Raw genomic sequence first — 13628 nt, 5'->3', positions numbered from 1 at the left:
GAGAAATTTCTCTCTTCTTCTTACTCATCCCTCATTTATCTTCCTTTATCTTCACCCCCTCCCCTTCTGCTACAGATGAGCCGGGCCAGCTGAAGATCTACCTTCCTAAGAAGCTGCTGGAGTGTCTACCCAAATGTTCCTCTCTGCCCAAGGAGCGCCATCGCTGGAACACCAACGAGGTGAGACACACTCAAAATATGCGTGACAGTGAGATGAACTCAGTTTTGGGGGTTTTTTGTTTTGTTTTTTTTGTTGTTTTTTTTTGCTGGTGACTCATCTCCAGCTAATGTCACATTGAGTGATGAAGAGGAGGTAAATAAAGACAAGGGCATCCTTTCATTATGGGACCCTAAAACAGTGACACGAGGAAATAAAAAAACAACGTGAGCTCACAGCCAAAATCCCACCGACAGTACCTTCCATTTGGCACATTGCTGTCTATTTCACTTTGTAATCCAAACAAACTCTGGTTTACGGCGTAGGAAACAGGGACTCATGGGTCTGAAACTATAGGGCTTAGAGGCTAAGAAACAAGAAATAAGACAACAGATTGAATGTCTCCACTGCTGGGTGTTTCTGGGTCCAAAAAAGCCTATGGTCAGTATGATAAAGATTGTTTTCTGAACCTCACATTGTTGCTATGCAACCATAGAAAGCTGTTAAATGTGAGGCACATTTCTGCTCAAAGTTGCTTTTTTCCGTTGTGTCTTGTGTTATGTGTGAAAATGATGCTTTTGTTACAGTGTGTAAAGTTGTCCGCCAAAAAATAAAAAATAGGAAGGAAAATGAAAAGCCGTCTGTGAGGTATAAACAACAAAAGCAATGACCATGCACTCAGAGGATTTGATCATAAAAACGAGTTAAAGGGAAAGTAATGTTAAGGTCTTTTTTCCACTTCACTTTACTCAATGTTAACCACACTTTAGAACTGAACTTTTGGTATGCTTTGACTATTCACCCAAATACATGGCTACCCCCCATTAATATAGGGCTACGTTTGCCCTGCTCTGGGCCAAAATTAGCATCATATTTATAGCATGAACAATAGAGAACTCCAATTCTGCTGCTGGCTAAGTGGTACAGTGTAAAATGGGGACAAATTAGGTTCGGACAACTCTTTACTCAAGGCCAAAGAAAAACCTGAGCTAAACATTTGGGGTGTGAAAAGCTTTTCAGAGTTGCATGTTGTTCCAGACTTAAGCTGTTAGCTCAGGGAAGTGTTTGATGGGTGGAAATGGATGCAGGCATTTATCGTCAATAGCTCCTTGTTTATGCATTGCACAGCTCTCCACTGGTGGTTTGCTCCATCCATTGTGATGTGGTTGGCCTCTGCTGAGACATTTTCTCCATGTGCAGGCTGTGCACTCCATTATGGATGTGTGTTTGTGTGTTTGTGTTATTGATTACCAAGTCCAGCATTATTATGCAATGCAAAGCTGATTTGGCCTGTGGTTTTTCTCTCAGGAAAGTCATTACATTTTTCATGCAATCCATCTCAATGAAGGTCATACTGGGAGTTAAGCACAGCGCCTACTGAACAGTGTGCTCACATGAATAGGCAGTGTGTGTGCATGCATGTGTGTGTGTGTGTGGTTCAGAACAACGTGACCGCTGCTGCCGGTTAGGGACTTCCACACATCAGCCTAAGCAAGAGCAATTGTACACAAGGCGCAGGGACTAGACCAGAGCACCTTGTTGCTGCCCCCCCCACCCCCCCACCTTTTCTCCCACTTTCTCTACATCAGTCTCCGTTCCAACTTACCATCTAGTCCTCTGTATCTTTATCTTTCATTGCCTCTCCCCCCCTCCTCCCTCTCTCGCTCTCTCTCCATTGCTCTCTTTCTGATGAGGAGGTACAGGCTCAGTTCAGGGGGAGGTTGGGTGTCCCTCAGCGAATTCCTTCAAAGCTCCTCTTCCACCCAGGCATAAAGTTTCCTGCATACTTAAACACTCCATTGTGTCTGCCGCTCCTCTCGCTTCGTGCTTTTGTAGGGGGGGAGCTTTGTGTATGCTTGCTTGTGCGTCTACCGCATGTATGTATTTCATTCTGTTTATGTGTTTGTACATATGTGGGTGAGCTTGTCTGTTAGAGATACGCACAGCTCTCGATTATTGTGGTCGATTATTTCGTAGCAGCTGCGACAAAATAATAGATTTTTTTCTGTGAGAAGTACAGTAGTTTTCATCAGCAACATATTGAAAACTGAAATCATCGTTGGTCATCGAATTTTAGACACATTATGCTTTACATGTCCACTGTAGATTGTAGGGTAATGCACTAATACAATTTTACATGTACATATTGACATATTTCCTGACCAATCAGCTGTCAAATCAGCTGTCAGATTTGAAGCTTTCAATTTATTTATTCAGTCACATCCCTACTATATGTGTGTGTGTGTGTGTGTGTTTGTTTGTTAGCTGGAAATATAATCCTTTTCTGGTCTGGATGCTGCTCATAAAGTGTGGTGATGTGTTATGTGTCGACAAATAGTGTTTTTAAAAGGCCCGGTAATTATTTGGTGTGTAGACACACTTGTATATGTGTGTGTGTTTGGGTGTGCATGTTTGTTTTTGTGTGTTACATCTCTATCAAAAGAATTGGTTTTGTGTTTGTCACTGTATGGGTGGTGGGTTTCTGCATGCTGTTTATACATGTCTGCATGTAGAATTAGGATTATCCTTAGTTTGTGAGTGTGTGGGTGTGTGTGTTTCTTTGTGAATAAGAAGAGGAGAGTGTGATAGATAAAGAGATTTCCAGCTCTGATTAAGTCAGAACCAATTCTAACAAGTCCTCATCTGATATGTCCTTACTCTCACCTTTTTTCTTGGCGTGCGTATGTCTCTGTAAGTGTGTGCGGGTATCTCCGTGTGTCTGCGTTTGTTTTCTCGCACACGTGCGTGATAGCATAAGATCCTATGATCTCTGTTTTGTCACGCATGGCTCCCCACGACACCTTAGCCCCCCACGAGCACTGAGCTGTAACCCTATACATTTTTACCCCGTCCACTCCTCCTCCTCCTCCTCCTCCTCCTCCTCTCCGTCCTTTCCGCTCTTCTTTCCCTTCCCTTCCCCTCTCTTCCTCCCTTTCTCTCTCTTTTGTGTATCTACTGATGTGTGAAATTATTCTGGGATGGAGGGATGGATTCCTCCCCGAAGGGCTGAACGGAGTCGTGAGCCTTTTGTTCAATAATAGATTGGGGGTGTATGTGTATCTGTCCATGGTAATAGACTATAGACTAGTTTTAGATAACAAACCACACTCAGGTGGACAGATGATGGTAGAGCCTGTTTTATCCCTCCCTCGGGAGTGACTTGTTGTTTGGTTTCAGCAAATTCTTTGGAGCACCAGAATAACTTTTTTTACCATAGACAAAGACAAACTTTATAGTTAGGTCCTGGGACTCAAGCTTCTGAAAAGATATGATTACTCTTTTGGGGACCCTTGACTTCCTGACTCATATTTTAAGAGGCAAGACTGAGTTGAATAACGAGTAAAATTCCCTTCCAAAAGCTTAAATTCCAACACGCACATGCTATGTCTGCGCGCCATTGAGTGATCTAATGTGCATTTTAAAAGCTTCTGTCAAACGGGTTGGTACAGACTTCAGTACATCACACAGACGACAGCCGTCTGTGCCACAATGCTTCTGCATGCGAGTCTGCTCCACATGTCACTCAACTGTACAAAAAAAAAAAAAAAAAAGAGCGAGGTGTAAGAAGAAGGCATTATTTTGGTATTAATGATATGAAATAACATGATATGAAACATGCAGTGTTTTATTGTAGACCTCTGCTCTTATGAAGCCGTGATTTATTGGTAGGTGTATGTTGTGAAGGCAGCTAGTTGACAGTTCACGCACGCTCATGTCTGGCTGTGCCGCTGCATGACACTAACATGATAGCTTGAATGAGAAGCAGATCAAAAAGCATATACATTTTAGACCACTGCCCCATCTGCCTTGTGTGGATGTGTGTGTGTGTGTGTGTGTGTGTGTGTGCATCAAGGGGAGGTGTTGCCGTGGCAACAGATTGGATGTGTCTCTTTGTGTGCGTGCGTGTGTGTGTATTTGTGCTAATGGTTTGATCGATGTTGCAAGTGTGACACAAACGGCGTTCATGATTGTGCAGTACATCGAAGGTGATAAGAGAGAGGTGAAATTGTCAATTCGTCTGCTCGCGATGCCAAACGTGTACGACAGAAAAAAAAAAGAAAAAACAATTGGTGAAGGACAAAAGCTCTAAATCTCAGGTAGAAATGTCAGGAACCCATTCACACTCACCTGTGCGTGCTGCGGCTTCTCAGCTTGTGTACGCTTCAGTTTCTAGCCCAAACAAAGCTTTGTGTGCATGTGCTTGTGTCTATGAGTGTGTGTGTGCATGTTTAATTTATTATTCATGTCATTACGGTTGTTTGTGAGCCATTAAATAGATACATTGAATTAAATATGCATGAATTGTATTCCTACATTTCTGTAGAGATATTTGCCTTTTTTTCCCCCGTAGGTAAAACATGACGCAGGAAAAAGTTACACAGGAGGGATGACGTTAAATGTCAGACTATGTGGAAAAAATACTATGGATCCATTATGGTAAGAACGATACAGTTAGCTGACAGCCATTTTCAGGCCTCCATGTTCCATTTATACTGTGGTGAAGGGTGCCCTTGATTTATGACTTTGATGTGTGAATTGCTAATGTCCAGCTCATGCTGGTGCGGGGCCGGGAGAGGCTGACACTCTCCATTTTGTCGGCTGTGTCAGAACAAAGACAAAAGTAGCGTGCCTTTGGAAACTTACCGAAAGTTTCGGTTTTTTAAATGAAATGGGTGTGCCGTTCATGCATTTGTTAGATAACATGTTCGTGAGAGACTTAGAGTGTATCCATGTCAGTGTGTGTGTGTCCCAGAGCCTGCCTATGGCTGTAACCTCTCCAGTTGACATTGAGCTCTGTGCTGTTGCCGTTTACCAGAGTAAAGCATGGTTTAATGAGGGGGCAAAGAAGCCAACACACACACACACACACACTCACACATGCATGCACACATGTATACACAAACACACACACACACACACACATACACCACACACGCACACACAATACCAGAGGGGTGTTTCACAGCTCCTTGTGTTTGATTCCTATTCTTTTATTTTTAATCATTCCTCTGTCTTTTGGGTTGAGAAATATTTTATGTTTGGAGAGCGCCAAGTTATAATCACTAATTAGTCCTCCAGGCTATCTCTCTCCCTCCCGCTCTCTTTTTCTCCTCCTCTTTGTCTATCTCTCCATCTCTCTCTGAGCCAAGCATAGCCCAATTAACACCCAACGTCATTTTGTGTCTGTTGTGACTTCCATTTTCACTCGAACTCCAGACATCCATACTGTCCTGCTGGCCAGACCGACAATATGAACTAAATGTGCAGCAATGCAAATAATCAATTAGATTCATTCTATTCATAAATGTGATTTCCTTGCTGATACATGTAATTAACATACAAGCTTTTCATTTGCAAATGGGACTGCACACGGTATATTGGACATGTGCATAGACGCTTCATTGATTGTTTGGATCAGTATTTCAGTGACTTTCAGTCAAGTTATTTCCGCACACACAAGTTCACAAAGAGATGGGATTAACCAGGTTTTTCAAGTCTGGTCTGGGAAAGCCAGGTGTCTGAGGTAGGAGTTAGTGTTGTCTCTCCTCTCTCTCGTCTCCTCTCCTTTCCTCTCCTCTCCTCTCCTCTCCTCTCCTCTCCTCTCCTCTCCTCTCCTCTCCTCTCCTCTGTCCTCCTCCTCCTCCCCAACTGGAAGCTCCACATTTTCCTCCTGTTCTATTTTCTCCATGTCGCACAGACCCACTATTTATCTTGCCCACTATAATTTGACACAAAATATTGTTAACTGGAGACACAGAAATATATTAAACAGTGGGAATGTGTGACTGTGAGTGTGGGGGTGTTGTGTATATGTCGGTGCTCGTTTGTGTGCGCTTGCATGTGTGTGAGTGAGTGTGTTCCTGTTAGATTCCAAGCAAAGTGAATGACCAGCAGTGTCTGCTGTAATAAGAAGCCAGGCTGCGCAGTGGATACAATACTTTTTGTATCTTTAAATGTCCCCACATAGAACCGCTGTAATATCTGAGTCCTGTGTAAATTAGATTTAATTCATCGGAGACAGATAAAGCATTAAAATGTGTATGTGTGTGCATGTGAGCGCACACACACAGATGGTCCTTGTATTCCCATTTCAAGTACTTGCACTGTATGTGTAGAGCTATGTCTAGATAACTTCATAACTTTATTTAACTTTGATAACTTTCTGCTCATCAGACTTTGTAAGAGCTATTGGAGTCAAGTGTATTTCTACAGCAGCACAAGGCAATTTTGCATGTTTACATCCCCAAATGGCAGCAAGATGTCAACAAAACATTACAATGTAAATCAAGCACCACAGGTGCTGGAACCCTATTGATTTTGATGAGGTTTTTCTTTAGCGTCTTAGTTTTCTGACTTAATAATATCTGGAGCTTAGAGACTTATAAAGGAATATGCCTAGTTCAGATTTTTTGTCAATATATATTTTGTACTCTCTGCTTATGTTTTACGAAGGTAGGTTTCAGTCAACCATTTTTTCATACTCCACAGGCAGTTCTAGTTTGTCATATTGGGTTTTATGCAAATTATGGCGCACAAGTCCAGCAGTACTTGCCAAGAAAAAAACATCTGTAAATTCCTCTCTGACTACTTGTGTAATTGTTACTCCAAGTCTTGGTATATATTTGTATGGTCTGCAGGTCCAAAACACAGGCAGCACTACCCTGATGACCAGTTTTTATTCATGCTCATTTGCTGTTGCTCACTCTGCGGCAGTTTCCAGACTCACCATTATTAAACAATATTTTACTGTAAATTCATATGATAAGTATACACTGAGTACATCTGCGGACACCTGAGACTTCACTTGCATGAGCTCCACATGAGTCATTTCAGAGGTTTTTACAGACAATTGATACTGCTTTATTGTTGTGTAAGGATTATTGCGTTGTCCACTAGCAATAATGGGCTAGAGCTGTGCATAAAGGATAGATGAATGTGAAACTGTAGCCTACCCTGTGCTCAAAATCTACCCACTGCACAACAGTATGTGCAGAACCAGTCAAAGGTTTAGACACACCCTCCTACTTGAATGAGAAAGTGTTGAAAGTTTGGTGTTAATATTTGAAATCTACCAACCTGTAAAAATATATATCAGTCAGACAATTGTACTATACTTAAAGTTCTAACATATTGATCAAAAACTTCTGAAATGTAGCCCTCAAACAATTTTAACGTAACATCAATTCAGTGTGCGTTTCACTGGCTTCATTTCTGCATTGGTAGTATTCATCTGTTTTCCATTTTATGTATTTTTTTCTGCTGTTGTTAGCACAATGTTGATCCAGTCTTTACAGCATTTTGCACTCTGCATATTTTGACAGATTATGGTTATGGCACTATTATTCCTAGTGTGTCATAATATTTGAAGCTGAGCTCCATTCAAATATTTGGGATGTTCTCCAGTGTGCACACACTTGTGTTGTCCATGCAAAGTTGCCTCTGTACATTTTACAGACATCATTATTAACTGCCTACCTCATGCTTAATCCAGACATGTAAACATTTGTAAAGGACGCAAAAAAAAAGAAACTGGCAGAGAATATGTGAAAAGTCAAACAACACTAAAGTAATCATACTTCACAGAAACAAACAGTCTGCATCAGACGACATTTGTTAGTGTAGTGTTAAGTTGTGGTGAGGTCAAACTGTCAGTTTTGTTTACTGTGATATCACATAGATCTGAGTGTATTGTCCTCATGAGCTTCAACCCACTAATGGCCACTTGCAGGCTGCAGCTCTATTTTTAATTAAAACTGGTAAGATTATGTGGCTGTTTAATTGCATTGTCAGTGCAAAATCAATGTTATTTATTTCTTAGCAAAAAATACAACATAATAAAACATTTCAAGTTGCTGTGGTGTTTCAGAACACTTTAATTGCTTTTTACTCGTTATCAATTTGCTCTCTGGACATTTGATTTGATAACAGAGATGTGTATTGCGGAATAGTTTATGAATATTTAGTAGAAATGTGAATTATCAACCACAGAGTATGAACATAAGTATTTAGCATTCACTGGTAGCATTTCTCAAGTTAAGTCTGTTAATGTCTGTGTTTCTTTGTTAATGAGTTGAGAAGTCACATTATCGTGGAGATCTCCTGCCGTATTTACTGCACACCAAACAGTGTTCATCAACAGGTTTTTGACCTCATGGAGTTTTGTTTTGGTAAACTCTTCAGAATCACAATTTAAGACTTTAACATTGGAGGCAACCTTGTGTGTACACAATGTTTTTATACATGAATGTATGTATGTTCGATGTTTCTCAAAAAGATCAGATAATAATAAAAAAAAGGCATGAATTTCCGATTACTAAAAGTACATCTCATCTCTCCTGGAAATGTTAAAAGGTTTATAGGGGGAAAAAATGAGCTCAGTTGTGTTCTACCCTCATACAATGATGCAGGTCAAACGTGATGGCATGTATGAAAGCTTTACCCAACATAAGTTTTGCCTGTTTTTCTGATGCTATAATCTTACTCAGTTGTATCTCTTGTGCCTCACAGATCTCAGTTTATTACAGGAGCTAAGCCAAACGGGTAATTTAGCTGGCTTCTACATTGTATCCACAATAAAACACAGTGAGTGCACGGTGAATCTCATGGTGCTGTGACTAGCATTTTCCACTAACATTATCCTGGAAATGTACACATTCACAAGATTTACCTTGGGAGGTGTATACATTTACTTGTAAATATACATCACTTCCCACATTTACCGTATTAGACTTAGGGTGAGATACTGTGTGTGTGTGTGTGTGTGTGTGTGTGTGCAGTATGTGTGTGTGCTGCTCTTTCAGTCTTGGTTGTGATATCTGAACAATTCTACTCAAGAGACCATAGTGTGCATATGTCCAGTGTTTCCTTCTATCAAACTGTAGTATTTTCTACCATCACATATTTCTCCATCTCCCTGTCTCTGTCCTCCTCTTCCTCCCTCATCCTCCGCCCTCCTGCTGATGTATGGAATGTCTACTCTCATATGGAGTGTGTTTGTAAAAGTCACGGTAATCAAATTTCACTGATTCCCAGTGGATTAAACAAGGTGGCATTTGTGTGTGTGTGTGTGTGTGTGTGTGTGTGTGTGAGAGAGAGAGAGAGAGAGAGAGAGAGAGAGAGAGGGAGAGTGTGTGCTTGTGTGGGTTCTGTCTCTCTGCATATATGATATTAGCTGTGTACCAAGTTGTGTATTGTAATGCAGCTGTGTCATTAGTCTAAGACTAGCTCAGCTGTAATGTATCATCCATCATCTTGCACTCTAAGGAGGCAACTATATACGGGATACTTATGCCACATTTGCATACTGACTGTGCATACATTTAATTCATTTTTTTTGAATGCACAGTGTAAAATGTTGTGTGGGGGAATGATAAACTCCTCTGCATATTAGGTGAAAGCATCTAACTTGTGTCATTGCCAAATGGCAAAGACTTAGAATAGTTCATTCATGCCTTTGGGTGTTTGACAGGGAAGGTGTTTGCTAACAACACCTCTGTTTTCTTTAAAAAAAAAAAAAAATAGAAGAAAAAACCTGAAGAGAAATCACTCAGTCCCAAAAATTCAATTATTTTCCAGTGGAAGTGTTATATCACTACTCCAGCAAACAAGAAAAACATGGCAACAACACAATTTCCCAGCTCAAAAACAGGTATTACCTAGTGTTAAGCCTAACTACATAATTGCCGCTTGTTGGCAGCATATCCTGTATGTTCTGGCAGTATGCTTGTATATGTAGCTTGCCAGCTAGCGAGACTTAACTTTGTCCAATACACATCAACACATCAGCATCACTTTTTCAGAGAGACTGTAAACTAAGCTGTAAGTTTCTTTCGGCTATAAGGTGCCACTGCGCGCTGAACTAGAAAGTCACAGCCCATTACAGTTCATATGAGGTGGAAAGTTACCCCGGCAGGCAATGACTGATGTCTGTCTCCTCCTCAGTTTCTAAAAGTGCATTAAATTAGAGCAATTATTAACCATCTGTGCCAAAAAAACATGTATTTAATGTCTGAAAAGAACCAGATTTAAGGAAAGGTTGTGATAGTTTCTATAGACAGCAATAACACAAATGAAAATGGTAGCTGTCTAGTCTGTAAACAGTAAAAATGTTGGTTACCCCCCCCTCCCCACCCTTTATTTATTTATATACATGTACAACATTATATAGAAGTTTAAAGATAGCTAACATACTTTGGCGCCCACAGCATGAGTCACAGTACTTGAAGAGAGCATGATGACACCAGGCTCTACCTTTTGCATTGCATCATCACTGTACACACACTGTAGTCACTGTGAAGAGGAGCCCCTTTGGATCTATTGATATACTATACCGCACACTTATAAACTATTAATGGCATAGCATATGCCCATCAGATATTATCACTTACATCATCTCATTGTCCATGTATTTTTTTAGCTGTGGATGAGTACAGTCTGTCCTTCATGGAGTGGTTTCAGTGGAGAGTGAAAGTCGTGGACAGATTTCAAGATAGTCTACATCAAGCTGAATTTAAAATGAAACAAATCCAGGCCTTTTACCACAAGATGTAATAAAGGAGCTCCAGACAAATTCTGCTGACTCCTGATTTGTGCTTATGACTGTTCATGTCAACAAAAAAAATTGTGTTCTGGGATTCCAAATTTAGTGTATTTAGCTGAAGAAGAAAAAAGCATAATTTTAATTAATTGTAGTTGCAGATGTAAATGTGAAATCTGCAGGGGAGGGGTTAAATTAGATTCCACATCTTTTTTCTGTTGCTTTTTGTATTGTTTAATTGTCAGTAATCAGTGGCAGTTGGCCAAGCAAAAAGCTTTTAAAAAGTGTTATTTCTGAGCAAGAGGTGAATTTTACTCATTCACTCCTAGACTTGAAGCACAAGCTGGCAATCATCCGAATTGGGAATGCATTTGGGAGTTCTTTATTAAACCGTGTGAAAAGTATTTCGCATTTTGCAATACCCTGAAAGAGTGAGTGCAGGGCCCATAGTAACAGTCTATTCAAGTCTACAGCCCAGGGCTTCGTCCTAGGCAGAGACAGATCAAACTGCACAATAGTGGAAGCCAGTCACCAGAGCAGGTTTGGTAACCTTTAATGTTTATTTTTGCTTATGATTGTTTTTACTCTACCTGTCTATCTCCCCGGTATGGATCCCTGAGGTCTGTTGTCGATAGAGAAGATAAACCGAGATTGTAGACAATTTGTACATCTCTAAATTGATGCTTGTCTTTAGCAGTTTGTTTTTGAAGCTTGAGGGGAGTTAAATATGCATGGCTTCAACATGGGTGGCTCCACGTTTTTTTTTTGTTTTTTTTTCCAAAACAACAAACAAATGTAATGAAATCTTTATTTGGATGAGACAAACAGAATTCTGAATTGATTCTTTTAGAGAGCGGAGTCAACGTGAGCTCCAGCAGTTAACTAGATTTGTTTGTTTCTTTTGAAATGGAGCAACAGTGATATTTACCAAGAGTACACACACACACACATACACTGCACAGGTGTGCAACCTCGAGCGCGCGCGCACACACACACACACACACACACACACATATGCTCCCATCTTTAGTTGGTTGAGGAGGAGACAAACATAAAGATCGCCACAGAGACCCATCTTTCAAATTTATTCATTAAACTCCCAAATGCTCCCCTTAACGAATGTAATTAGAATATGGTAATGAGAGAGGGCTGAACCAGGGAGTGTTGTAATATGCTTAGCAGCACAGAGGGAGAGAAGAGGAGAGAGACAGACAGATAGAGACAGAGAGGGAAATAGAGTAAGGGAGTTAGAGGAGAGAGAAATAGAGAGACTGACTGACAGGGTGCCAATTTATGTCTTGTTGTAAACAAGTATTTATGCCAATGAGAGGTGGCACACACTATTTCTTCCTCTCTCCCACTACTTCTCCATCTCTCTCTCTTTCTCTGTGCCTCTTTCTCTCTCTCTCCTTAGCATACCAAACCTCCTCAATAACAATAACATCAACAATAGCAGAGCAGAGACGAGCCTCAGAGGGCTGAATGACTCACGCTGAGATGAGGCATCAGGGGTTAACACAACCACTGGAGACTTCTTCATTGAGACACCACTCCACCCTACCCTCTCTCTCTCTCACTCTCGTCCCTCCACCTCCCACCAGCAAACACACATCCGTCATTAGAGATTTCAAATATACGTCTCTCTGTGTGTATATGTGTGCGTGCGTCCTTTCCTGGTTTACTTTGTGGCAGTTTTTTGCGGGCTGTGATAGACTGTATCCAAGATGCCCTAGTGCAGCAGGGGTCCTGGCATTGTGTTTGACACCACACACCTGTTGCCATCTTTGATGTGTTCACCCCCCTGCTGAGAGCGAAGGGGCCGTCTCTGCAAATGCAAATAAAAGACGAGTGGAAGAGGACAGGTAAGGTGTGCGAGAGAGGGGAAGTTTTATATAAAAAAAAAAAGAAATACGATTGATGTTCCCTCTGTGAGTTGGGGCTGACTCTTCCTTGCTCTCAGGTGTCTGCTAAAAAAAGTTTGTGCTACTTTACATACTGTGAGTGTGTGTGTGTGTGAGTGTGTGTGTAGCCACCTTCACCATTTGGACTTCTGTATATTGGCGAAAGGGAGATGAGAGGGAAATGAGACAGAAAAAAAGAGGGAAGTGTGTGAACTGGTGGGAGGAGAGAAGGGGAGAGAATGTAAAGAGGTCAAACCATAAGGAGAGGGAGTGAGGGAGTGAATGAGAAGGGAGAGTGACTATTTCATTATAAAGCCGTCACTCACATGGGCAGCAGCCACCACATAGACTCTTCTGAGACCAAGTTTCTCTAGGTCTGTGTGTGTGTGTGTATGTGTGTATGTGTGTGTGCATGCCTGTGCATCCTAGCATGCATTAGTTTTGACATGGGAGGTATTTTTTTGTGTGTGTGTACAGTATGTACGTGTGTGTGTGTGTGTATGAATGTTGTGAGAGTTGCGGTGTGACAGAGATGGATGTGACGCACATGTCCCTCTCCCGACCAGGTGACAGGGGAGGGTCCCCGCTGAAGGTCAGACCTCGTCCTCCAATGACAGACCAGCACCAAATGTGTGTCTGTGCGCGAATCCGTGTGTGTTTCACAGAGAGAACAAGAGAATAGACAGAAGGCCGGGACAAGTTTTATTTCCATTTATTTATTTATTTTCACACAAGCGACTTTGTGTATTAATAGACAGGCCCATTTGTATTCATGTGTGTACAATCCTTTTATGTCCATGTACGTGCATGTGTGTGTTGCCCAGTGTGTGATGAGGTGTTTGTATGATAAACACAAGGCAAGCTTGAGAGGAATTCTGATCAGGGGCTTTGCAACAGTTGTTATGGAAACAGCATTAAGCAGTTGTATTAGCCAGTGGAGGTAATATAAAGGCTGTTGAAAGTAACAAACATTGGGGAGAGAGGCAGTTTTGGAATATAATACAAACTACACATTATTGCTCTGGTTTACAATA

The 13628-nt window shown here is 41.2% G+C and overlaps 1 protein-coding gene across 4 annotated transcripts in view; it reads left to right on the top strand.

Moving 5' to 3' along the window:
- The window catches only part of LOC137181809 (calmodulin-binding transcription activator 1-like), a 58785-nt gene that overhangs the window by 7959 nt on the left and 37198 nt on the right, over nucleotides 1-13628 (top strand). For all 4 annotated transcript variants that reach the window (XM_067587837.1, XM_067587840.1, XM_067587838.1 and 1 more), the window contains exon 3: nucleotides 76-179. In XM_067587837.1, coding sequence (XP_067443938.1) covers nucleotides 76-179 — 104 coding nt within the window. The remainder of the gene's footprint in view (nucleotides 1-75; nucleotides 180-13628) is intronic.

This window comes from Thunnus thynnus, chromosome 4 (assembly GCF_963924715.1).
Source record: "Thunnus thynnus chromosome 4, fThuThy2.1, whole genome shotgun sequence".
In the NCBI taxonomy this organism is placed as follows: Eukaryota; Metazoa; Chordata; class Actinopteri; order Scombriformes; family Scombridae; genus Thunnus; species Thunnus thynnus.
The sequence above is the reverse complement of the archived record's forward strand: the minus strand, read 5'-3'. Positions and strand labels throughout refer to the sequence as shown.